The 25,211-nt window shown below is 34.1% G+C and overlaps 3 protein-coding genes across 3 annotated transcripts in view; all 3 read right to left on the bottom strand.

The window, feature by feature from the left end:
- Nucleotides 1-214: 214 nt before the first annotated feature.
- LOC113517145 (uncharacterized) lies at nucleotides 215-7,067 on the bottom strand. The gene is made up of 5 exons (XM_026901719.3): nucleotides 6,866-7,067; nucleotides 5,931-5,997; nucleotides 3,025-3,141; nucleotides 2,097-2,206; nucleotides 215-1,257 (listed from the first exon to the last, which is right to left on the bottom strand). The coding sequence occupies exons 1-5, from the start codon at nucleotides 6,944-6,946 to the stop codon at nucleotides 1,135-1,137; spliced, it is 498 nt and encodes a 165-aa protein (XP_026757520.1). The 5' UTR covers nucleotides 6,947-7,067; the 3' UTR covers nucleotides 215-1,134.
- Nucleotides 7,068-7,829: 762 nt separating this feature from the next.
- Nucleotides 7,830-11,552, bottom strand: LOC128202128 (uncharacterized). The gene is made up of 2 exons (XM_052901302.1): nucleotides 10,502-11,552; nucleotides 7,830-9,977 (listed from the first exon to the last, which is right to left on the bottom strand). The coding sequence occupies exon 2, from the start codon at nucleotides 9,970-9,972 to the stop codon at nucleotides 8,101-8,103; it is 1,872 nt and encodes a 623-aa protein (XP_052757262.1). The 5' UTR covers nucleotides 9,973-9,977; nucleotides 10,502-11,552; the 3' UTR covers nucleotides 7,830-8,100.
- Nucleotides 11,553-13,419: 1,867 nt separating this feature from the next.
- Nucleotides 13,420-25,211, bottom strand: part of LOC113517094 (Kv channel-interacting protein 1) — a 62,315-nt gene continuing 50,523 nt past the window's right edge. Inside the window, exons 5-7 of the mRNA XM_026901694.3 lie at nucleotides 22,833-23,042; nucleotides 22,249-22,415; nucleotides 13,420-21,587 (exon numbers count right to left, since the gene is read on the bottom strand). Of these exons, the coding sequence (XP_026757495.2) occupies nucleotides 22,287-22,415; nucleotides 22,833-23,042 (339 nt within the window). The 3' untranslated portion in view covers nucleotides 13,420-21,587; nucleotides 22,249-22,286. The remainder of the gene's footprint in view (nucleotides 21,588-22,248; nucleotides 22,416-22,832; nucleotides 23,043-25,211) is intronic.

Genomic DNA, 25,211 nt, shown 5'->3' with positions numbered 1-25,211 from the left:
CAACTTTTTTATCATGCTGCGTGAATAGTGTTGCCATAATGTACATTTCTTACTATGTATATGGGAGAAAGTATATTAACAGGTTAAATTGAAAAATAGGAAGTAAAATTTTTACGAATACATTTGAAAACACTGAATAAACAGTCCATAATGATTCGTAATGATACTCATCTTTACTAATTACTTTGATTTATATTTGTGTATAATATTTTCGTTTTAAAAAAAATTAAAACGGCCGCTCTTTTAATTGAGTAGGGATATATATTTACATTATAACATGTATTATATCTCCATATTTAGAAATAATAGGATCTTCATCGTGTCTCCGATCAAACTGTTTATAATTACTCCTCTCCATCCAAAGGTTGGCTGCAAGAGATCGCTCTTAACGATAAGGCCGCCCATTGTTGTCTCACTGTGATAATTTCTTGTAATTGTTTGTATCTATAATAAGTTTACTATTGTAATCTTATGGAGGAAACAATAGAGAGTATCTATCTATCTATTAATTTGTAAGCAATATGTAGATTTGAATCATAAATCCTAATTTAAAACGACCTGATCTGGGAATCGTAATCTAATCTTAAACTTGTAACACTGAAAAAGTGCGTTTTTAAATTTGCTAGTGTTGCCCGTTACTAATATAAAATCTCGTCTTGTTTCCTATTAGTGGCATAATGGCTAACACTAGCACTTAGCTAATATTTAAAAAAAAGTTGCCCCGTCTTATATTTTATGTTTTATATATACAATCCTTATATTAAAATAATATACATAAAAATAAAACAAATGATGATAGCTGGCATATAGCAATATATATATATATATATATACGTATATATATATACGTATATATATATACGTATATATATATATATATATATATATATATATATATATTGTAGTAAAATATATTGATTCATTAATGGATATATTAATTTACAAACGTATTTACCAGAGGGAGACTTTGTACAAAACTCGATTACTTGGGTACCTCTGTCCCATTCGTGTTTCAACCGTGAAGCAGTTGTGTTTGCATGACTAAAATATATAGATAATGCTATATAGTTTATATATTACACATCCCTGATGCTTACTGCTGTGTCACAATGGTCGTCAAAATTTGGGTAAAAATCAATGTTTCACTTTGACAGTGGGTAAAGCGGTCGCACAGTTCGCCTTGTCCAACGCCGCGCACAGCTGCTGCAGTCTCGCTTTGGCGAGGGTTAGGTTGGCGTTAGTTGCTCTCATGCTTTCCTGGAAATAAATACAAATTCAGCTTGTAACTGTTGGACATTTTAATTTTTCCGTAATGGCAACACTACATCCTGTCATGGCAACATATAATATGTTAGAATAAGTTTTTTAATACGTGAAAATGGAATGGTAACCCCTCCTGCGCTAACGGTATACGCTGACGGGGCACCAGTGAGGGATGATAGGTAAGGGTGCAAAGGTAGGCCAGTTAGTCCATCGCTATGAATACACATGGAATTCAGCATGATGGTTTCCAGGGCCCACATGGAGATCGACCTGGCAGGGTATATTGCTAGCAATGGGACTGGTAGCCCGCATTACTAACAATCCCTTTTTTTTATACAACTTAGAATGGCAAACAAGCTGACGGCCTACCTGATGGAAAGTGGTAACGGTCGCCTATAGACATTAGCTGTACCATGGACATAACAGAGTATTCTGTTTCGACCATGATACCCCCCATGCGTTGCCATTCCTGAGGACTCAGGTGTTATTCCTCTGTACCCTGTAATTTCACTGCACTATCCCATCCTTCAAACCGAAACACAGCCATGCAAACACAACTGCTTCGCAGTTGAAAAACGAATGGGACAGAGGTGACCGAGCAATCGACTTTTGTACAAAGTCTCCCTCTGGTCAGTCAGTCCCTTTCCATGCAGTATACAGTATTTTAAATAAAAAGCAATTGGTTGCCAACAAATCTTTTTCTTGCCATTAATGTTCCTAAAAACCCAATATATAGATGTTGGATCGGTATCCATATTACCTATATATTTATTAACTCTATTTTCACGATATCTTTAATAGTGCGTTTATGAATGACATATGCAAATACTGACCTGCACGTTTAGCAAAGTTTTATCAGCACTGGTCAATTTCTCTACGGAAATGTCTGTTGTATGCCTGATAAGACCTTCTATGGTTGCCCTTAGCGATACATTGCATTCCCCTGAAATAAATTAGGCCAGTGAATTAGGTTTAGTGGTATATAAATCTGTATATATATATATATATATATATATATATATATATATATATATATATATATATATATATATATATATATATATATATGTATGTATATATATATATATCTTGTGTCACGTTGCTTGTGGTCGCACTCCTTTGAAACGGCTCGACCGAATTTTATGAATTTTTTATGTATATTTGTTAGGTATGAGAATAGATTGTAAAGTATATTTCACACCACTAGGTGATTAGGGCATCCTTACACAGATTTTTTTTATTGTTTTCCATCTAGTATCATATACCTTATAGCATATATTGTTAACAACGGGCCTTTTAGACCCCACTAGGGGTGGGGGGGAGGGATTGTTAGTAACGCGGACTACTAGTTCCATTAGTAACAATACACCCTATCAGGTCGAGCTCCGCTTGCTCTCTCCTGGAAACCATCGTGTTGAATTCCAGGTGTATTCATCACGATGGGCTAACAGACCTGCTTCGGGGGGAAAGGGATTGTTAGTAATGGAGACTGAGAATCCCATTGCTAGCAATATACCCAATCAGGTAGACCTCCTCGCGGTTCTCCCTGGAAACTATCATGGTTAATTCCTGATGAATTCATCATGATGGGCTAACTGGCTTGTTTTCATTCTCATCTATCATCTATTAACTGTTATCCCTCACTGGTGACCTGCCAGCGTATACCGTTAGCGCAGGCGGGGTTACCATTCCATTATCATCCATTAAAAAAAAACATGATTACTAACAATCCCTTTCCCCCCAGTGAATACTAGTACGTACATAATTTCTGATGCAGCAGAGACGTGTACACCAGCTTGCTGGGGTTGGTCGGTTGAGACAGAGCTGTGTTCAGTGGGAGATCTATGTCAATAGGGTCAGCAGGTGACAGCTTTGATTCTGCAACAATTTCACACCATAGGACATACATACATACATATATATATATATATATATATATATATATATATATATATATATATATATATATATATATATATATATATATATATATATATATAATGATTTATAATTTGTGTAAACATTTATTTAAATTTCTGTCTTGCACTATTACTGCCTACTCACTACTTGCTATGCCACTGTGTTAGGTTGACTGGAAGAGATCTCTTTTAGAGATAAGTTCCCCTTTGCTAATATTGTATATATATATATATATATATATATATATATATATATATATATATATATATATATTTATATTGTTATATATATAGTTTTTCACTTTTTACTAAATTTATACGAGGTCTGTCCGGAAAGTTCGTATAAAAGTGTTCTGGAATGCGAGAAAGAGGAGTGGGGAGGCCAGGTAAGCGCAGGACCCCTTCCTTATGTCCCTAACAATGCTTCAGTTCTGGTCTGACTGCCGTGCGGTGCGAACTGGCTTGTCACGCCATCTGTGAAGTTACCTCTTAACGAAACCCCGTCGGCATGGAGCCCGCTTCCGTTGAAGAGCAGCGCGTCGTAATCAAGTTTCTCTCGAAACTCGGCAAGAATGGCCGTGAAATTTTTGCCGATCTCAGAACAGTTTATGGGGATGATGCTGTGAAGGAACCAACCGTCCACAAGTGGCTAAAAAGATTCAGAGAGGGCCGAGAAAGCGTTCAAGATGACCCACGTTCAGGACGTCCTTCCACTTCACATTCCGACGAAAACGTGGAAAGAATTCGAACTTGTGTTAATGGGGACCGTCGTTTAACGGTCAGACAGTCGTGTGGCACGAGTTCGTCCAGAATTGGCGCGAGAGGGGCGTTGGATTCTTCACCACGACAATGCCCCTGCCCACACCTCTCTTGTTGTCCGTGAGTTTTTGAGTAAAAATTCCATTACGGTGACCGAACACCCCCTATTCGCCGGATTTGGCCCCGTGTGACTTCTTCTTGTTCCCAAAAACCAAATTGGTACTTCGGGGGCGGCATTTGGGGGACATAAATGAGATAAAAAAAGCTACGACGGGGCAGCTGAGAAACCTACAACCAGAGGACTTTCAAGGAGCCTTCTCACAGTGGAAACAGCGTTGGCACAAGTGCATTATGTCACAGGGGGAGTACTTTGAAGGGGATAAAATTGATTTACCTGAATAATTGTAAAATAAAATTTTTAAAAAACTTTTATACGTACTTTCCGGACAAACCTCGTATCAATGTACATTGTCTATAATGTGTACAATGGACTATATCCACCATTATATTGTTGCACAAGAAAGGGGACAAAAGTAATATTAATAATTATAGACCCATAAGCCTTATGTCGAACATATATAAAATCTTTATTAAAGTTATTTTAAACCGCATAACCAAACTATTAGACGATAACCAACCAAGGGAGCAAGCAGGTTTCAGGAGTGGATATTCAACTTTAGACCATATCCATGTTGTCAAGCAACTTTTCGAACAAAGTAAAGAATACAATATCACCTTTTACTGCTGCTTTGTAGACTATAGTAAGGCTTTCGACACCCTCGAACATGAGGCAATTTGGTATGCACTTAAAAATCAGGGTATTGATATTAAATACATCAGAATATTGAAGAACATATATGGAAACAGTAAAGCAAAAGTAAAGCTAGAAAAAGAAGGAAAGGAATTCAAAATAGAAAGGGGAGTAAGGCAGGGTGACCCCATATCACCTAAACTTTTCACTGCAGTATTAGAAGAGATCTTTCGTCAACTAAATTGGGATGAGTATGGACTATTAATGAACGGGGAATACCTGTCACATCTGAGATTCGCCGACGATTTAATTTTATTTTCCCCAACAAGAGACAATCTACAAGTAATGCTTAATGAATTAGATAAAGAAAGCCGAAAAGTAGGTTTGGTTATGAACAAAGAAAAAACAAAAATTATGACAAATGGGAAAAAAGGGGAAACTATCTGCATCAACAACAAAAAAATTGAATATGTAGATGAGTATGTATATTTGGGTCAAATAATTTCACCAACAGACTTAACTACAAAGGAGATTGAAAAACGTATAGGAAATGCCTGGAAACGATTTTGGAGTCTAAAGGAAATACTTAAAAGCAAAATGACAAACACAGCCTTAAAAGGTAAACTATTTGAAACCTGTATTTTACCAGTTCTTACATATGGTTGCCAAACCTGGGCTCTTACCAAATCCCACTTTAAAAAACTACAAAATTGCCAGAATGCCATGGAAAGAAGTATGATGGGGATAAGATTATCAGACAGAATTAAAACTAGCACAATTAAAAAACACATAAAAACTAAAGATGTTACAGTCACAGTTAAAAAACTTAAATGGAAATGGGCAGGGCATACAATTAGAGGGAGAGATAAATGGAGTAAAAAGATAATGTTTTGGTACACGAAAGACAAAAAAAGGAGAAGAGGAAGACCACATAGAAGATGGGTAGATGACATTAGGGCTGAAGCAGGGGTATTTGGACAAGAATTGCTAGCAATAGAGACCATTGGAGACAGTTGGAGGAGGCCTTTGCTAATAAGCAAACAGACAACAGCAATTAAATAATAAGTTTTAATACATTGTTTTTTTAAAAAAAAATGTCTGAATAAAGGCTTATATTATTATTATTATTATTATTACATTGTCTGCTTAATTGTTGTGTGCGTATTGTTGGTATGTTTTTTATAAATAAATAAATAAAATAATTATATAATACATCTATGTATAGACAATCAACATACCATCATCAGATTCTGGCGCTTCTCCAGATATGACAAAGTTATCCATACTTGGAGACAGATGGCTGTCCTGTAATTTTAAAAAATATTCAAAATTTTTTTTATTTTATAACTTGTATCTCGCGGGTTTGCACATAGCTATCTTTATTTAGTCCAATAAATCATCATCATCATCATATCAGGCTTTAACTGTCCACTGCTGAACATAAGCCTCTCCTTTGGGGGGGTTTTGCCAGTAGTTCCTACGTTTGGCAGGTGGATTGGCCACCGTAGTTAGACTTTAGAGATGTTTTAAGAGGGATGCTGCTGCCCATCCCACACCCTCCCTTAGTCAGCTCTAATGACACTTATGGGAAAGGAAGGTGTGACCTATTCTATGCCGGGATCACAGTCGTGAAGCAGTTGTGTTTGCATAGCTCTGTTTCGGTTTGAAGGGTGGGATATGGCGTGAATTTACTGGGTACAGAGCAATAATACCTGAGTCCTCAGGAATGGCAACAGTATACTCTGTTATGTCCATGGTACTGCTCATGTCTATAGGCGACGGTTACCACTTTCCATCAGGTGGGCCGTCAGCTTGTTTGCCATTCTAAGTTGTATAAAAAAATAAATAAAAAAAAGTCGTAAATCCTATAAATGTATTTGAATATATTTTATATGAGATCCAATCTGTATATAAGATTGTATTAATCTCTGATAGCAGAACTGTAACACCTTAGTTCGCAGTAGCGAGGCTAGGCATGGCGTAACTATAGTTCCGCTATAATTACTCTTTGCCATGTAGACGATGGGTACTAACCACTCAACCGCAATATATATCAAGTTGTAAGAGCAAGGAAATATCAAGTAACACTTGCCGTTATTGTTTTTTTGAAGAACAAAAATACTGGCCACATTAATAAAAACAAGTTTATAAAAACAAAATATTTAATACTAACTGGTGTTCTTCCAATTTCAACTTCGATTTCGGACTCCGATTCTGAAGCTTCGCCATCTACTACGTGAGCGGACTTCGACATTTTAAAGGTATTTTAAACTTATTAATTAATATATTTAATAAAATTAATTGAAAAATGTAAACAAATACGAAAACTATTTTGACATTTGGACTTTTTGACGTGACACAGATATCAGCCAACTAGGGTTGCAACGATATATTGGGAACCCGATAACTATCGATATGTCGACATCCGAAATATCGATATATACAGATATCGGAAGAAAGTCGATATCGATATAATAATATCGATACGAACTCAATATATCGTTTTTTGTACTACTAACCGTCCCGACTTAAGCTGTTTTATCTGTGTCTGGTTCTTCTATATTACTCCACCCTCCCTGGGAAGGAATCAAAAGCTGTTAAGAAGTTCCACTTCGAACAATGAATAGGGCTGACTTTTATCCCGATTGCTTTTTTCTCTAAAAATAAAAAAAAATATATTGATATATCGGTTTGTTACACCGATACATCGATATATCAATATCGACTTTTTTCGCTATATAACGATATATATAAATTCATTATGACGGGCTAACTGGCCTGTTTTCACTCTCCTCTATCACCCTTCACTGGTGCTCCGTCAGCGTATCCCGTTAGCGTAGGCGGGGTTACCTTACCATTTTCACCCAACAAAAATAAAATAGTACCATCGGGGGAAAGGGATTGTTAGCAATGGAGTTTAACAGCCCCATTGCTAGCAATATGCCCTATTAGGTCGACCTCCACGTGGTTCCCCCTGGAAACCATCGTGAACAATTCTCGTTGAATTCGTCACGATAGGCTAACTGACCTGCTTCATCCTCACCTATCATCCTTCACTGGTGTCCCGGCAGTGTATACCGATATCGCGGGTGGGGTTACAACGTCATTATCACCCATAGAAAAAACAGTACCATCTATCTGTACCGGTTAGAGATGGGCAATCCACCTGGGTGGGTTTAAAGTCTGGTGGGTAAAAACCGGGTGTTTTGGGTTTATTGGGTTTAAACCCCATAAACACCCAAATTTTTGGGTGTTTATGATTTTGTACTTCATCATCGTCATCTCAGCCGCAAGACGTCCACTATACTGGACATAGACAATATTATTATGCAGCCTACAGAATAAAAAACTTTTAATTTGATTTTGAGTTTATTAAGAAAGAGATGAAAGTAAAATGTAAAACTACAGTCAATCACTGTCAGATTCAGAGTTATTACAAGCGATGAATTGTATAGGTTCGATAGGCTCTATTTCGTCTAAACTGTTATGTTCATTTACTTGCTCAATGAAAGCTTCTAAGGTATTTTCTTCATTAAACTGAATGTCCTCGCATTCAGCTTTATGTTTAAGATTCCAGTTATAACAAATGAATGAAATTTTTTCAGTTCTTTCAGTTGTAAGTCGATTTCTTTTGTTATTATGTATGTAGCCTTGGATACTAAAGGAACGCTCAGTGGCTGCCGAAGTACAGGGAGCTGATAGAATACGAATCGCTACTTTGCTTAACTCAGTGGAACCACAAATACCTTTCCACCATATTAGGGGCTCAATGCTATCTAATGAGCTCCATACAAATCCTCTGGCCCAAAAGTTTTCTTTAGCTTTATAACACGCCAAATCTGCCATTACATTTGACAAACTTAAGTGTTGGCTTAAATTGTAGATTAACTCCATACCCTTAAGTTCTTCCTCTTGAGTAAGTTCGACTCCTAGAGTCCTGGGGTCTAGAATATATGCTGCAAAATGTATTGGCCTCATTGCCATATTGCATCTTGAAGATACTGATGTTAGAATCTGCTGTTTGCTTTCTTCGCTCAATGTCGAAATCTCATTTAATGCAAAACGTATCTTAGCTTGTACATCTCTAAATGTAATGTATGTGCGATGCAAACGATTCTGGTCGCTCTCTAAGTAAAATATGCTTTCAGTGACTGGTTCCAAAATACTTATACATTCCCCTGTCTTCGTCCAGAAATCATCACTTAGAATTAAATCTTTAATATCTCTTGAAATTACCATATCTTCTCTAACTGTTAATATTTGCAAAGCTATCTTATTTGCTTTCAAACTTTTTAACGAAGTAACATGACTTCCCCATCTTGTAGCACAAGGCAATTTTAGTGTTTGTGTAGAATCTTCACCCTGCCTTGATTTTATCAACAAGGAACTTAATCGTTGACTCCTTTTAACAGTTTTTATTATATTTATGGCTTGCATAATAAACACAGTTACTTCTTGTATCTTTACAATATCTTGGCACAACAAGTTAAGGATATGTGCACAGCAACCGAGAGGAACAACATGTGGATATTTGAGTTTTGTTAATTCGAATGCCTTTTGTATATTTCTAGCGTTATCGCCAATAAGTACAAGAAACTTATTTGCTCCATACACTTTCATTACTTTTTCAACTTCTTGGCTAAGGTATTCACTAGTGTGAGGATTACTTTCTGTATTCAAACTTTTAACGTATGCAGGTTGAGGTTTTGATATAAGAAAGTTTATTATTCCTTCATTTCTTAAATTAGACCAGCCATCGCACTGAAGGTGTAAGTAACTACAAGCATTTAGTTCCTCATTTAACTCAAAACGCATTTCTCTATATATTTTATCTAAGTATTTTGTCGCTAAAGCTTTACGTGAAGGTATTTTAAATTTTGGTTGCAATTTTTCGAAAAATTGTATCCATAAAGGATGTTGCACCATCGATAATGGCGTCCCTGTTACAAATATAGCTCTCGCTAATTCTGTTTTTATATGATCATCGGTGTCTTGAAACTCAGCATTTATTGTAGTGTTAGCAGACGACGAGGGGCTTATAAAAGAATCATTTGTCTCTATCTCTGACAGTCCAGACATTTTGGTTTTGGACGAGCTATCTTTTATAAGTTTCATAGAGTCTTTTAATGTTTCTGGAGATTTTGGACAAGTGATAAGATGTTGAAGCATTTTGGCAGCATTACTGAATTTGTAGACCTTATTACAAAGCTTGCAAGAAACAGACTTGTTTGGTAAAGTACGGTAGTGCTCCCATATGCGTAAATCTTTAGGTCTCCCCATTGAACCTAAAAAAATGAACGATGATTAGTTGGTCTGACGAAAATTCAACAATAGAGTGCCTATTTTTTTACAATGATTATTTCTTGTTATTTACAATAAATTTATTAAAAAAATAATAAAATAAATACAAAAAACCTTTGTAAAATTACATCTCCTCGGAGGATTAAACGCAGACGCTAGTTTATTATCGTATTGTTCTGTATTTTTCTCAGCAACTTCTTTAATTCGATTAGGTACTTACGCATATTATGTTAAAAATAAATATCTAGTACACATCTTAGGCTATCCACCATTATTATCCAATGACGACTCTCAGCTAACTATGCACTATCATCCAAAATAAACGTGTATGGAAAATTTTATCCCAGTCGGTTGAGGATTGAGGATAATTGCATCAACATACGAACATACCTACATACTTTTATTTACATAACGCAAGCTAAATAAAAGCTTGTAATAATACATCTAATTTTAAGTTAAAATTGTTAAGTGATCATGATATAATTGTATCATTCAAAAATCCACTTACCTTTAATTATTTCTTGTTAAGTATAAATATTATTTCAAATCTGCTCCCTTAATATGCACTTTTTTACTGCTTTTCCTACCTAACACGTTACCAGGAAGTCACGTTACCAGAGTCAGAGTAATAGTGAACACGTTTGACAGTGATTGTCGTCGCCTCATATTCAGCGTCGACGAATAGGGGAATCCCCAGTCATAATGTATTGCATGCGTGGCGGTCTTACTTCAAATCCATAAACAAAGAGATAATTACAGAACTCGATACTAGATGGCGCTGTTTTTGTTTGAAGAAAGTTTGCGGGCTAAAATACATAGAATTTCATCAATGACTTCCACAAAGAACAACATTTCTGTTTTTTCTAAGTCCGTATCTCTTCCGTATATTTCATAAGATATAAGCTTGGGCTACATTGTTATGCAACGTGATTTTGTCGCTGTCTTGCTAGCAGGGTTGACAGATATACGATTTAAATCGTACTCATACTATTATTTGTCTATTTTTTAATGTACGATCGTAAAGATTATGATCGTAATTCGCACAAAAACATACGACTTTTTGGTTACCTGGCAACATTTTTATTATGAAACGAACATGCTCACATCATCAGTCACATGCAACAATTTATTGGGGATTTCCCCTTCACATCTGGCAGTCCTGCTTGCTAGAATATAGGTAAGTCAGCCACAGTTACTGACGATCGATATTTAAAGGGTATTGTTTTTGTGCTAAATATTTCATAAAAACGTTATTTAATACTTTGTGGATTATTAATTTAGTTGATAATCACTGGAAGTAAAATGGATGCTAATTTGAGAGATCAAGATCTTCGTATAAAACAGTTAATAAAAGAAAATCTACGTAAGTACTCTTTTTATACCTAGGTAGGTAAGGTATAATAAACACAAAAGGTACTTAGATCGCGTGTGTTCGAAGCATTTATTCTAATAAATTTAATTTAAAATTGTAGAAAGAAAAAAATGTCTGCCAAGCCGTAGCCGAAGCCGATCTCCAAATATATTTGGCGATAGTGAGACCCAGTGTCCAGATGATTTACCCAGCGTCGTCGCAACAAAGAAAAAAACGAGGATAAAGTAAAAGAAAATTTACTGAAAGAAGAAACAAACTGTTCTAAATGCTTAATTTATGGAGAAGAGGATAAAAGAAATGAGTATTTCGGACTGTTAGTGGCTCAAGAATTTAAATATATACGGCCATGTGTGCGAACGAGGTGTTATGAAGAAATTTTAAAGTATCTACGGGAAGCAAAAGGCCAACATGTTGATCAACTGCAACATGAAAACACTGAAAATTAATTACTTTCATTTTATTATATATAGATTTTTAAAATTTCCTGAAATATTATTAGTTAACGTTTTATTTAATATTGTAGAATTGATCAATACAATTTATAAAAATAATTTATTGGTATTACTTACATATTTTCAAAAAAATACGTAAAAACCTATTTTTTTGGGTGATTATGGGAGTTTATGGGTGTTTATTGGGTTTTTACCATTTTGCCCATCTGTAGTACCGGTAGATACTTACTAATCCGGACACTAAGAGTTGAAGCGTTACGTTGATAATCTAACACACACCGCCATCTGTTAAACATTTAAGGAACTCGCAGATGAAATAAAATATTGGAACCGTGAATTGAAATAAAAACTACCTAATTTTCTGGGAAAGCTGGGGGGGGGGGAGGGATTGTTAGTAATGCGGATTACCACTCCCATTGCTAACAATATACTCTAACAGGTCGACCTCCCCGTGGTCCCTCATGGAAACCATCGTGCTGAATTCCAAGAGTATTCATCACGATGGGCTAACTGATCTGCCTATTCATTCTCACGTATCATCCTTCACTGGTGCCCCGTCAGTGTATACCGTTAACGCACGCGGGGCTACCATTCCATTATCGTCCATCAAAAAAAATCTTCCAAGCTGAATTAAACCGCATACAGTGTACAAAATTTCATTATTATATATGTATATATATATTCTTTATTGCACTTGAACAATACATATAGCGATTAGTTTAACAACTTGTTAGCAAGGGAGGGCTTATCTCTGAAAGAGATCTCTTCCAGCCAACCCAGTGTAGTTAGAGAGAAAATAATTAATTGGCGGGTAATCTAGTGCAGGAAAGGTACCGGTGAAAATAATGGCAAACTCCCTGGAAACTATCATGGTTAATTCCTGATGAATTCATCATGATAGGCTAACTGGCCTGTTTTCATTCTCATCTATCACCCTTCACTGTTGCTCCGCCAGCGTATCCCGTTAGTGCAGATGGAGTTACCATACCATTTTCACCCATCAAAGGTACTCCGCTGGTGTTTACCAATAGCACTGTTAGGGTATTTTTAATGGATCCAAATGGGTATACCTGCGCTATGGGTATACGCTGGCAAACCACCAGAAAGGGATGATTGGTAAGAATAAAGCAAGTCAGTTAGTCCATCATGATAAATTCATCCAAAAATAATCACTATGATTTCCAGGGGGAACCGCGTGCAGGTCAACCTGTTAAGGTGCATTGCTAGTAATTGACCTGTAAGATCTCATTACTCTGTAATATTACAAACTGTACTGTGTGACAATGATTTATAAGATTTGGAATCCCCAAGAGAAGTATAATATGAACGTGCAAGCGCAATATAGGTTAAAGCACTGCTCAGCATCATTGGATACGTTATCACTACAGAATACATGAGATAAAACGAGACAGCAATAGCCTGCATCTTGTTCTTTCTAGTGCGTATGCTAATAAAAAAATATCTATCGAATCGACTGGATCGTTGTTCGCTTGTCTAGGGGAGTAAATAAAGATTGGGGCGCTGAAGGCTGTATAATTATGTTCACTTGCCATCTTTAGTTTATTATAATGAAAAAGAGGTTGATTAAAGAAAACACAGGAAAACATGAAGAACTGATTTACTATCAGATGTAACGTGGACGTCTCGACACAGCGAAAAAATATTTACAATTTTCATTACAATTTACAATCGTTATTCTTCGACGACATTAAATAATACAGTGATAAATTGTTAATTTATCGTTCAATTTTAATAGATAATGGATTGAACAGTTCGCGGCAAAAATTTACGTACAATACCATAGAGAATGAAGTTTGCGCAGTAGAGGCAAAGGAAAAAATTGTTACAGTTCAAGTCACGTGACAATCGAACTTTGTTACTTGTAAATATCTATTTCTCTTTAAATGTATTATTAATATGAATACAGAAAGAATACTGTTTTAATACAATCAGCAATTGCCGCGTATTTAAATACAAATATATAACGTCTTAAAGTTAAGTATTACCGCCAAATACTCTGGCGTATTCGAAAATATAATAATACACAGATTGTGGTGCCTCCATTTATTGTATAGTTTAATTTCGTCGTAGTAAACAATTAATTGTATAATTTGATAAAAATGAAATTTAAAACGATGCTGCTAAACACATAATATTTAATTATTCATATATTAGGTATATCGCTTTAGTATGTATAGAAAATAACTAACCACCTAGGAAAATAGATATTTCGTATCTTACATTAGTGTTATTTGAGTAAATAGTCATTTCTGCTCACTATAGATTGTTTTTGCGGCAGTGAATCGATTTAAATTTATTCAAACTGATGATTTTGCAGCGTCATTTTAAATTTCTAGGTAAATACTCCTATAATAGGTATGAATGTAAATGTGTCACTCGTTTTAATTATTATTATGCAGTATCGCGCGAATTTCGGCTTTGTTAAAAATAATAAATTATGAACTGTAGGTAAAAGAAAAAATAAAGTAGGTACTCGAATTATTAAACACATTTTTATGTATTTTATAAATTAATATAATAATAAAAGAATCTATAAAGCAAAGGAAAGTTTTGAATTCGCTTAATATGAATTTATGAGCAGTTTAATTGAAACTTTTTTGTAAGTACAGAATTACTGTAGTTTAAAAATTAAATATATAATATATAATTTTTATTAATATATCCAACTTGTATTGATTTTACCAACTAGCACATAATTGAATATAGGTTTATAGAATTAGGAAAATGAACAAATTAACACCTATGTCACTTACATAAATAATATAAAAAGAAATAACATTCAAAATGCATATATCGTCATAGTCGTAGAATACCGACGGATCTGACAAATATTACATATATAGATCCGTCAGTATTCTACGACTATGACGATATTTCGGTAAACCAACCATGTCTAACCCTGATAGTATATACTCTTCTACTCTAATAGGTCTAAAACATGAATAAAACTATGAATACATTTTTGTAACTTCAATTGAGTAACTATGTATTGTCTCGGACTGTATTACCCAAAGTAAAACTTTTTTTATTAATAATAATAATGGAATAGTAACCGTAGACTATGGTTTTTTTTATGGGTGATACAGGAATGGTGATCCCGTGATCCCGATGAAAACAGGCCAGTTAGCCTATCGGGACTAATTCAGTAGACGGTTTTATGGAGGACGCTGTATCCGTTAGATAACGGCTTACCAATATTTATTATGCTTTTTTGTCATTACATTGGCTCTTTAGAGGTAAACACAATGCATGGACAATACAATACGTTAAAAAAAATGCATACTTGGTCCTTGCCACAGACTAAAAAGTATTGAAGTTACGAAAAAAGTATTCCAGTAACTTTTAACTACGAAGAACCATCTTCTTTATCAGTCACAATTTATGATTTCAATTCTATGGCGCATTCGACCGCGGTGAATAACTGGTTAACTCTCTTGATTGATTGGAAATTGAACTGAGTAGTAAGGAATTTTGGCGCCAATTCTTTCTAGGTACATACATAGAGATAAAAAAATAATTGGTCATCAAAGAATGTTTATTATTTCTTTTTTTTTAATTTTATGTATAAATAAACGAATAAAAAACAACTATTTAGTTTCAGCCAGTATCTTACACCGCAGTGAATGATTACAATCTTTAAATCTATAATTCATAAGATTATTTAATAACCTACTGCGTACTAGACTAGTATTATGGTTTAAAAATAATGTATGACTGCGCTATGATAGGACTAACAATTTAATATTTTAAAAATTGATTTTAAATAAAGAATTAAGTATAATTCTTTATTTATTAAGTTTGCTGAAATTAAAGCGATTTGCTGTGAAAATAATAATATGTAAGTACATTTAACTCTAAGGTAACTAGTTAATAATGTTGTTTTTTTTTAAGCAATTAATAGTTTTTTTTTTTTTAATAATATTGATACTCAAATACAAATATAAATGCGGATATAAAACCGTTCAGTTTTAAGTCATTCGTAGATGATTAAAAAAAAAAGGTATAGATAAGCATAATATAAAACATGGAGTTCTTTAGATAAAAATCATATTTAATAAACGCATGTAATAAATAATAGTTTAATTAATTACAAATTTCAATTCCTTGGTAAAAACAATTATACGTTAAAACTTCGCGCCAACTTTTATAAAATCAATTCCATTTATTATTTCACAATCATTTTAATTTAAATACAGAGCATTTGAAATGCGATTAGTTTGTCTATGGAAAAATAATTTTCGCAGTAGGTAATGTACAGTTCGCGCCAAATAACTTGAACGAAAACAATGAAATTTGCGCAGTACCTTTTACAGATACTTTTATACGTAGATATTAGACTGCGCAAGTCGCATGCCATTAAAATCTTGTTCAAATTATTTGTCGTTGTCATAACCAATTATTCAATTTCCAGATAAAACTTCCGGATAATGTGGTCAGATAAATCAGTGGATAATTATTAAATATTATGATATTTTTAATAAAGTTTTATCCGAAAATTGCCAAATTATATTTAAGCTAATTAGTTATGATATGATTTAGATTGCTTGTTGATTGCTATAAACATTTATTACAAATGAGGCTTATAAAATCAAAGACAGCTAAATCCAAATCTGTCAAATGTTCAGGAAACTACAAAACTAATATTTTGTCATGGATATGGAACGATATTCTATATTTGAAATCAGATTGAAAAAAAAAAATAGAATATTGGTAATAATTTGAATTCTAATTAATAGAACTCCCTCTATATTTGAGTACAGAGTGAAAATGAAATCGATTTTTTGACGTTTAGCTGCCTTTGATTTTATAGGCCTTAAATATTTCTGTTCATTAAGAACAAACGAGATCCTCTATCCATGTAACAAAGTGTAACAAAGATCCAAGCGTCCATTTTTGTAAAATATTTGAATATTTATCCTTTTTGTAACTTTATTTGATACATTAGGACGCTTTTAAATACCGTCAGTAAATAATGGAGAGCGAAATATATGAAACTGTTATATATATATATATATATATATATATATATATATATATATATATATATATATATATATATAGAGAGAGAGAGAGAGAGAGAGAGAGAGAGATGTTTATTGACCGAGATAAAGAGAAGCCTATGCCCACCTCCATCACATATAGTACGTACCTATATACTAAATTTCATAGTGTTTGATTAAGCTGTTATGCCGCTAAAAGGTAATTTAATAATAAATAAAATAAACAAACTCACTTTCACATTTATATTATTAATAAAGATTGTATAGAGACGATTTTAAATTTATGCTTTAATGATATCGAAAAATGAAAGTATTCCATTTAATTGATATAATTATTATATGTTTATAGGTTATTACATATTATTATTATTAATTGATACCAGAGGGAGACTTTGTACAAAAGTCGATTGCTTAGGTACCTCTGTCCCATTTATGTTTCTACTGTGAAGCAGTTGTGTTTGCATGGCTGTGTTTCGGTTTGAAGGGTGGGATATGGCGTGAATTTACTGGGTACAGAGCAATAACACCTGAGTCCTCAGGAGCGGCAACGCATGGGGGGTATCATAGGCGAAACAGCATACTCTGTTATGTCCATGGTACTGCTCATGTCTATAGGCGACAATTACCACTTTCCATCAGGTGGGCCGTCGGCTTGTTTGCCATTCTAAGTTGTATAAAAAAAATAGTTTGTGAGGGTTGGGAATTGATCAGGGAGAATGAATGCTTACCTAAAATAGGCGTATTCGATTAGAACGTAAGAAAGAGTGATATTTTAACAGATTACACATTACAGAAAAAAAACAAAAACAAATATATTTTACTCTCCTATTATATCGTGACGGTAAAATCGTATGATATCTTGCTAAGTACCGTAAATAATAACAGCAACCATAGATAATATTATATTTTTAAACTCCATAGAGTAATTAACAAGTATGTACCTATGCAATAGGTATATAAGTAACCTATACATTAGCGATGATAGATCTAAAAACAAGGAATTACATAGAAGGAATGATAAAATAAAAACTGTAAAATCATATGGTTGCCTCCTTTCTTCTCATGCAAATATAATTAGTAAAAAGAGGACGAAAGATATGCAATTCATATAGCAGGCATAGAAAATATATATGTAAAAATTTTTGTTCATTTACATTACTAGATTATATATTGGACACAGTTTATGTATAAAGTATGCGAACAGGTTGTATCTGAATTTGGTAGGGTTATATGGCTGTATAACATTTTCTATACACTAGCCTGCTGTGAATTGAGAGAAATAGCAACAGATGATGTATCTTTCGTCCCCTTTTTACTAATTGTAACTGATTTTGCTCACAACTTAGATTACATGTTTATTTTTGTTATTTACTTAAATTTCTTACACTGTATAATTACGTTAAAGTGAATGTTGTGAATACCTATAATAGGCATGTGCATTAATATTGTATTGTATTTAATGTTGTTATACCTATATGTTATAATGCAATATGCTGTTGGTGTTTAAATAAATAAATAAATAAATAAATTGTATTTGCATCCTTGCAATCTATTTAAAAATGCAGCTTGCAGAACAAACTTGGGCTGCGAATCACCTATCGTCCGCATAACGTGTCTGTATAACGATATTGTAAAAACCAAGCCCGAACTTGATATTCACAACGATTGTCACTCTGTGTTCATGGCTAAATTGAAATGTTGATGTACCTCGCCATTGCATTATATTTATTTATAATTTAAAACAATTACATGTTTCATTATTTATATTGATAATATTTTTACTTGTTTAATGACATTTAATAATTTAATTCTATTTTAATGTTTATCAAACACAAGGCATGCTGTGGTCGCGTATAAATGTAAGAACAGTTAGATCTAATCTACCAGTGTATTGTATTGAAATGTTTAGCTGTATCTTATGTTGGTAATCCTATAATAAATAAGCAGAAAGGAGGCACCCATATGATTTATATTTTTTATTTTATTATTCCTTCTATGTAATTCCTTGTTCTTAGATTATAGATATTACATTGTGGAGTACGCATTAATTTATCAATATGATAATGATAACAATAAGAAGTACATTAGAAAATGTGTTTATTAAAAATTTCCATCGAAGCGTTTTGCGTTTTGTAAATGTTATAAAAAAAGCCGTGATAAAAAACGGACACAAGCCAAAAGAATTTGTACAAAGAAAATGTTTTTTTTTCGAAAAATACATCTTTCATGATAAGCGTGTCAAAAATTTCGTTAAAACGCGCACATTTTGAAAAGTTTGTGTCATTAGGAGCGGTTTGTTTTACCCTGTCATTTTTTTTTTTTGTAGAAAAAATATCACTCATCAAGTAAACATGTCAAATAAATGTTTTTAGTCGAAGAACTAGGTATTGATGTTTTTTAAAAATTTCGTCCAGATCGTACAGGCAAAGAACGAGCCCCATACAGCCTAGTGCTATTTTTTTTTTTAATACGTAACTATTGATTGTAACACGAGCAGTTGTTGCCATTGTCAAAAAATAAAGGATGTGTGCCTGTGAATACCTGTGGCTAGTGAAGACTTATACTTTTATTTCTTTGTTGTTGTGTTAATTTATAATAATCTCAAATTGTATCTATTGCATTTAATATTTAATCTACAACTGTCTACCGATATCTTAAAATCAACATGAAAATCGAGAAAACGAAATAAAAACTATAAAGTACATTAGTATATGTAGTCTGATAATACTTAGCTAGTAATTGAAAAATTCAATAGAATTAATTGCTTGATATATTTCTGATAATGGACATTTCTAAATCAAAAAAGTAAAATCTTTTACTACTTATGTATAAGAGTCTCATATTTATGTTTATTTTTCTATCGAATCATTATGCATCGACTAACCTAATTTTTTTTTTAATTTTTCAACTCACGGGACATAACTATTTTATTTATTGTTGTTACTAAATACACTACCATAGAAAAAAAAACTGCATAACAATTCGCTATGACAGGTTGAGCGTAAAAGTAATTTGTCGTCGACATTTTTAAATGGGTATATAATATTATGTAATACTCTTTGTTATATTAAAACATACAGTAATAATAACAATTACATTAAATTAATAAAATTTTCGGCTATATACTTATTCTTAATTATTATTATTGGTTCTGATTTTTAACTCTATTAGTCAATTGAAATTTATCCAAAAATAATCTAATTTCATATAAAAAAAAAATAAGTATGTGAACTTTTAAAGTAAATTAAATTTATTCAATTTATTTCTATGATTTGAAAATAAATGTATCTATTCGTTTTTTTTATTTAGAAAGAAAACGACAAGGAAAAAATATATAGAATAAAATTTGCACAATAGACGCTTTCGTATTTTAAACTGTATTACGTAAGTTATTAAAAAAGTATGAGAAAACTATGAGTTCAATATCTACATAATTAATCAATCAATTTATAATTAAAAAATGTCTCTAATTTAAAAATTAAGAGTTATTTAAGTAATTTATTTTATGCTGGTCGATATATGTATGGTTTATATTGAATATCTCCACAGAGTAAATACATTTTAAATTTAGAATATTAAGAAAAAAAAAACACATAGATCATTAAAAAAAATAAAAAACTTTTGCGCTCAACCGTACTATACTAGAAAATGTTTAAAATGCTACATATTAAAACAGCCTATTGGCTACATTCCGTACGTGATTCGCGTTCCTAGAGAAAGCTTTTTTTAATAAAAAAAAAAAAAAAAGATACTAAATCAATAACGCAAACAGCTATATTTAATCAACAAAACATTGGCAGTTAAAATTGGATTCGCTAACATTAACATTGCATAACTTTATTTCTATTCAACAACTATTTCACTTTTTTTAACATGATTGAAATTGTCTATTTTACTATCTAGTCTATGGAAACGAAAAATTAATCCAGTTAAAAGACTTTAAATTCCTTGAGTGTCACTAGATTTGAAATATTGCATTTATAATTGTTATTTTAAAATAATATTTTTAATATTTATCTAAATGAATGAAATATCGTGTGTTAAAAAGTCTATTTAAAAAAAAATATATTTGATTTTAGAACTCATCATAGTTTTGATAGTTATACATACTTAGGTATGTACTATAAAGATTTTTTTTTTTTTTACTATATTGAAAAAATAAAGTTGAACTTGATATTTCATATTATATTAGGGTTCTATTTTCAAAAAAAATATTCCATTTTTAAAGTTATTGTTATTCAATTTATAATCTAAGGTTCCTATATCATTGTAGGTCGAGGAAATAAACTTAAACAAACTATCTATAGTTGTTTGCGCAGTAGATCTTATTGTGAAACTGTTATTGCGCAAGTCACGTAGTATTTAAATCATGCTCAAACTATATCTCGGAATCTACATCTATAATGGTATCTATTTTTTTTATTTTTTATTATCAGGTACAGACAAAATGCGTAAGGTAGACAATACAAACAGCCAAATTAAAACCGTGTCCAGTAACATTATGGGTCGGCTAACTCTAAACACGCGAACGGGAACAACGTCTAGAAATGGAAAAACAGTACGCTCTTGATCTTCGGGCGGAGGATGCCGACGTAGAAGTTCTCGAAGGCGGCGAGGTAGCGCGCGTACTCCTGCGCGCGGAGGCGCCACGCGGCCGCCATGCCGTGGAGGAACCCCGACTGGGCCCGGGAGCAGTGGCAGTAATGGCGGGAAATACGATATGGCGGGCCCGCGCGCTTAACTACGCTCCTAGAGAAAAGTCATGTTGGTCAGGGTGTTCGTTGTGTTTATTAGGAAAAGAAAAAGGTTTTTTTTTATTATGAATGCACTTAAAAATGCTTAACTGATTTTATAAGTATTTTATTTATAAAAAGTTACATTATCAGCAAGTAACAGAGGTTAAAAAGAAAAAAGAAAGAAATATATTTTTTTACAACACAGGGGGCAAACCATCATGCGGCTCACCTGATAGAAAGTGACTACCGCCGCCCATGGTCACCCACAACACCTACGGCATTGCAGATGTGCTGCCGGCATATTTGAATAGTATTTTTTCATACAAACAAAAGAATCGGTTGCAGTCACCATAGCAATCGATCAGTATCAGTATCAGTCCAATTGCTAGCAATATACTCTGTCAGATCGACCTCCCCGTGGTCCCCCCCTGAAAAACATCGTGCTGAATTCCAGGTGTATTCATCACGATGGACTAACAGACCTGCTTCATTCTCATCTATCATCCCACACTGGTGCCCCGCCAGCGTATACCGTTAGCGCGGGTGGGGTTACCATTGTAAAAAAATTAAAAAAAAACCCTCGTTTACACAGAATTTATGTGGTCGTGTCGTACATTTATATAAAAAAAAGTAAGGCAGCCATTCTGTGATCTTATTAAAGTTTTAACCCACACCTGGGAGCAGTGCGCGCCTCCGCTGTGTCAGTCTGACGTCATAGCGCCGTGTCGAACATTTGCAGCGAGCGAGTGATGACGTCATCTTTCAGACACGACTCCAGGAACTCCTCGATGGTGATCACGCCGTCCTGGTTTAGGTCCAGCTTCCTGAACACGCGGTCCACCTGTGTAATCAAGATCAACAATGAATAGTCATGCTAACGAGAGCTTTCACTAGAGAGAGACTGCACAGAAGACGTCCTTTTTTATGCAACTTAGAATGTCGAACAAGCTGGCGGCCCACCTGATGGAAAGTGAGCAGTACCATGAACATAACAAAGTATGCTGTTTCGCCCATGATACCCCCCATGCGTTGCCATTCTTAAGGACTCAGGTGTTATTCCTCTGTACCCTGTAAATTCACGCCATATCGCACCCTTCAAACCGAAACATAGCCATGCAAACACAACTGCTTCACGGTTGAAACACGAATGGGACAGAGGTGCTCAAGCAAACGACTTTTGTACAAAGTCTGCCTCTGGTGGTAGCGTAGAATCCCATTTTAATCTATTTAAAAGAATTCCTCTATGCCTGTATCTAACCTGTTCATTAGCCTTCGCATCGTCCAATCTTGCAGCAGGGGACCCTGGTGGAGCCCGTCGTCCCAACAGCTCGTGTACCGCTACCACAACCTCGGCCAGTTCCTGTCTGGTGATCGCTCCGTCCCCGTCAACATCATAGAGCCGGAAGGCCCAGCGGAGTCTCTCGTAAACCGACCCTCGGAGGAGGGTCGACAGGGTTACTAAAAGCTCCTGGAAAAAAATTATGAAAAATTATCTTTATGAACATGGTGGTGACCTGATGAATGTTTTTTTTTATACAACTTAGAATGGCAAACAAGCTGACGGCCCACCTGATGGAAAGTAGTAACCGTCGCCTATAGACATGAGCAGTACCATGAACACAACAGAGTATACTGTTTCGCCCATGATACCCCTCATGTGTTGCCATTCCTGAGGACTCAGGTGTTATTCCTCTGCACTATTGGAACACACTAGTAGGGTACTAATAGAGGATGATAGATGGGGATTAGATCGGACCAGTTAGCCTGTCACGATGAATTCATGCGAGCGGATTGGCAACCGCAGTTAGGCTTTTAGAGATGTTTTAAGAAGGACGCTGCTGCCTAATCCCTCGCCCTCCTTAGTCGCCTCTTACGACACCCACGGGAAAGGAAGGGGTGACTCATTCTACGCCGGGGCACACACGGTGATTCGACGTGATAACTAATTAGCAATTACTAATTATTCGATTCAAATAATTAGTAACTAATTACAACAAAGTCTTTTTCTTGTATCTGATATTACTAAATCCACTACCTGCTACTAAATCACTGTCAGCGATGACGACGACGAAAAAAGAAACAGAAAACGCCAGCAAATACATTTAATAAAATATTTGTCCGCTGGAAACAGCAGAATATGATCGGAATTTATTTATTACTGTCATCTCGTTGTACCATATTCTAATAAATAAATTTATAATTATTATTTATAATAATTTCCTAATTATTTACCTTCATAATGACTATCGCAATTAGTATAAATACATATTTACTAAAATTTTACTTCATTTCATTATTTGTATCGAAAATTTTTAATATTCATTAAATTTAAAATGGCAACACTCTTGCCTATTATCTAAAAAAAAATATTTCAACGATCGGGTCGACTCGGCTATGTTCGTGTCGACTCGTACATCAACGAGTACTATAGTATGAAATTAGTATATATTTAATATATGTGAAGTAAATATATTTAAAAATGTTATGTTTTGTTTTATTTTTGCTAAAAAAATGTTCATTGGAACATGCAATTTGACATAAAATTTATATATTACTTTTATCACATGATTCGCGTTTCTACTATCAAACTATAATTTATTTATAACCACATTCCATTTTGAATATCAGGCTGGCCAACGTAACGGGTAAAAGTTTTTTTCTATAGATTGGTCAAATATTCCTGACCAAGTCGTTTTAGGTGGCTCGTATAAAGTGCCTTCTCTTATCTCTTCGTTATATACTCTTTGTCGTTAAATAAATTTAGTAGTTTTTAATAATCGAATGATTTAAAAATCATTCGATTATTAAAAATTCGATCATAATTTGCTCAGTCGAATAATTAATAGTCGAATTAGTAAAGTCGCGCATCACTAGTTTATATAAATCTGCAAATATAGATAGATATAGGAATGCTACCACGCCATCCAAGCGAACTAACGAATTGACAAAGTTTGCCCAACTAATTAAAATGTCGGACGCAATGGCTTCCTCTCGGCTGAAGTTGGCTTGCAACTTGCAAACTGTGACTGCCAGTCATGAAATAGTAAAGCTTGCTACTGAATTACGAGCAGATCAAGTTAATACCCAAGGTAATTCTTTGGGAGGAAAGGGACTGGTAATAATGGGTTTAACTTCGCCCTTGTGGGGGAGAAGGAATTGTTAGTAATGGAGATTAGCAATCCCATTGCTTACAATATAACATACCCTATAAGGTCGACCTCCACGCGGTTCATCCAGGAGACCATCGTGATTGATTCATTGTTAAATTCCTCACGATGGGCCAACTGACCTACCTTCATCCTCACCTATCATCTCTCACTGGTGCCCCGCTAGTGTTTACCGATAGCACAGGCGGGGTTACCATTCTATTTCGTTCATTAAAAAAAAACTGTCCCTTTATTAGCAATATACTTATCAGGTCGACCTCCACGCGGTTCTCCTGGAGACTATCGTGGTTAATTTTGAATTCGTTACTATATGCCAACTGACTTGCTTTCATCCTCACCTATCATCCTTCACTGGTGCCCCGCCGGTGTAAACCGATAGCGCGGGCGAGGTTACAATTTACAATCCTTTATCTAATATTTTTTTTTCTTATACCACTGAGGTGGCAAACAAGCATACGGCCCACCTGATG

Source organism: Galleria mellonella, unplaced genomic scaffold (genome assembly GCF_026898425.1).
Source record: "Galleria mellonella isolate WM207_F2 unplaced genomic scaffold, CSIRO_AGI_GalMel_v1 utg778, whole genome shotgun sequence".
Taxonomy (NCBI): domain Eukaryota; kingdom Metazoa; phylum Arthropoda; class Insecta; order Lepidoptera; family Pyralidae; genus Galleria; species Galleria mellonella.
The sequence above is the reverse complement of the archived record's forward strand: the minus strand, read 5'-3'. Positions and strand labels throughout refer to the sequence as shown.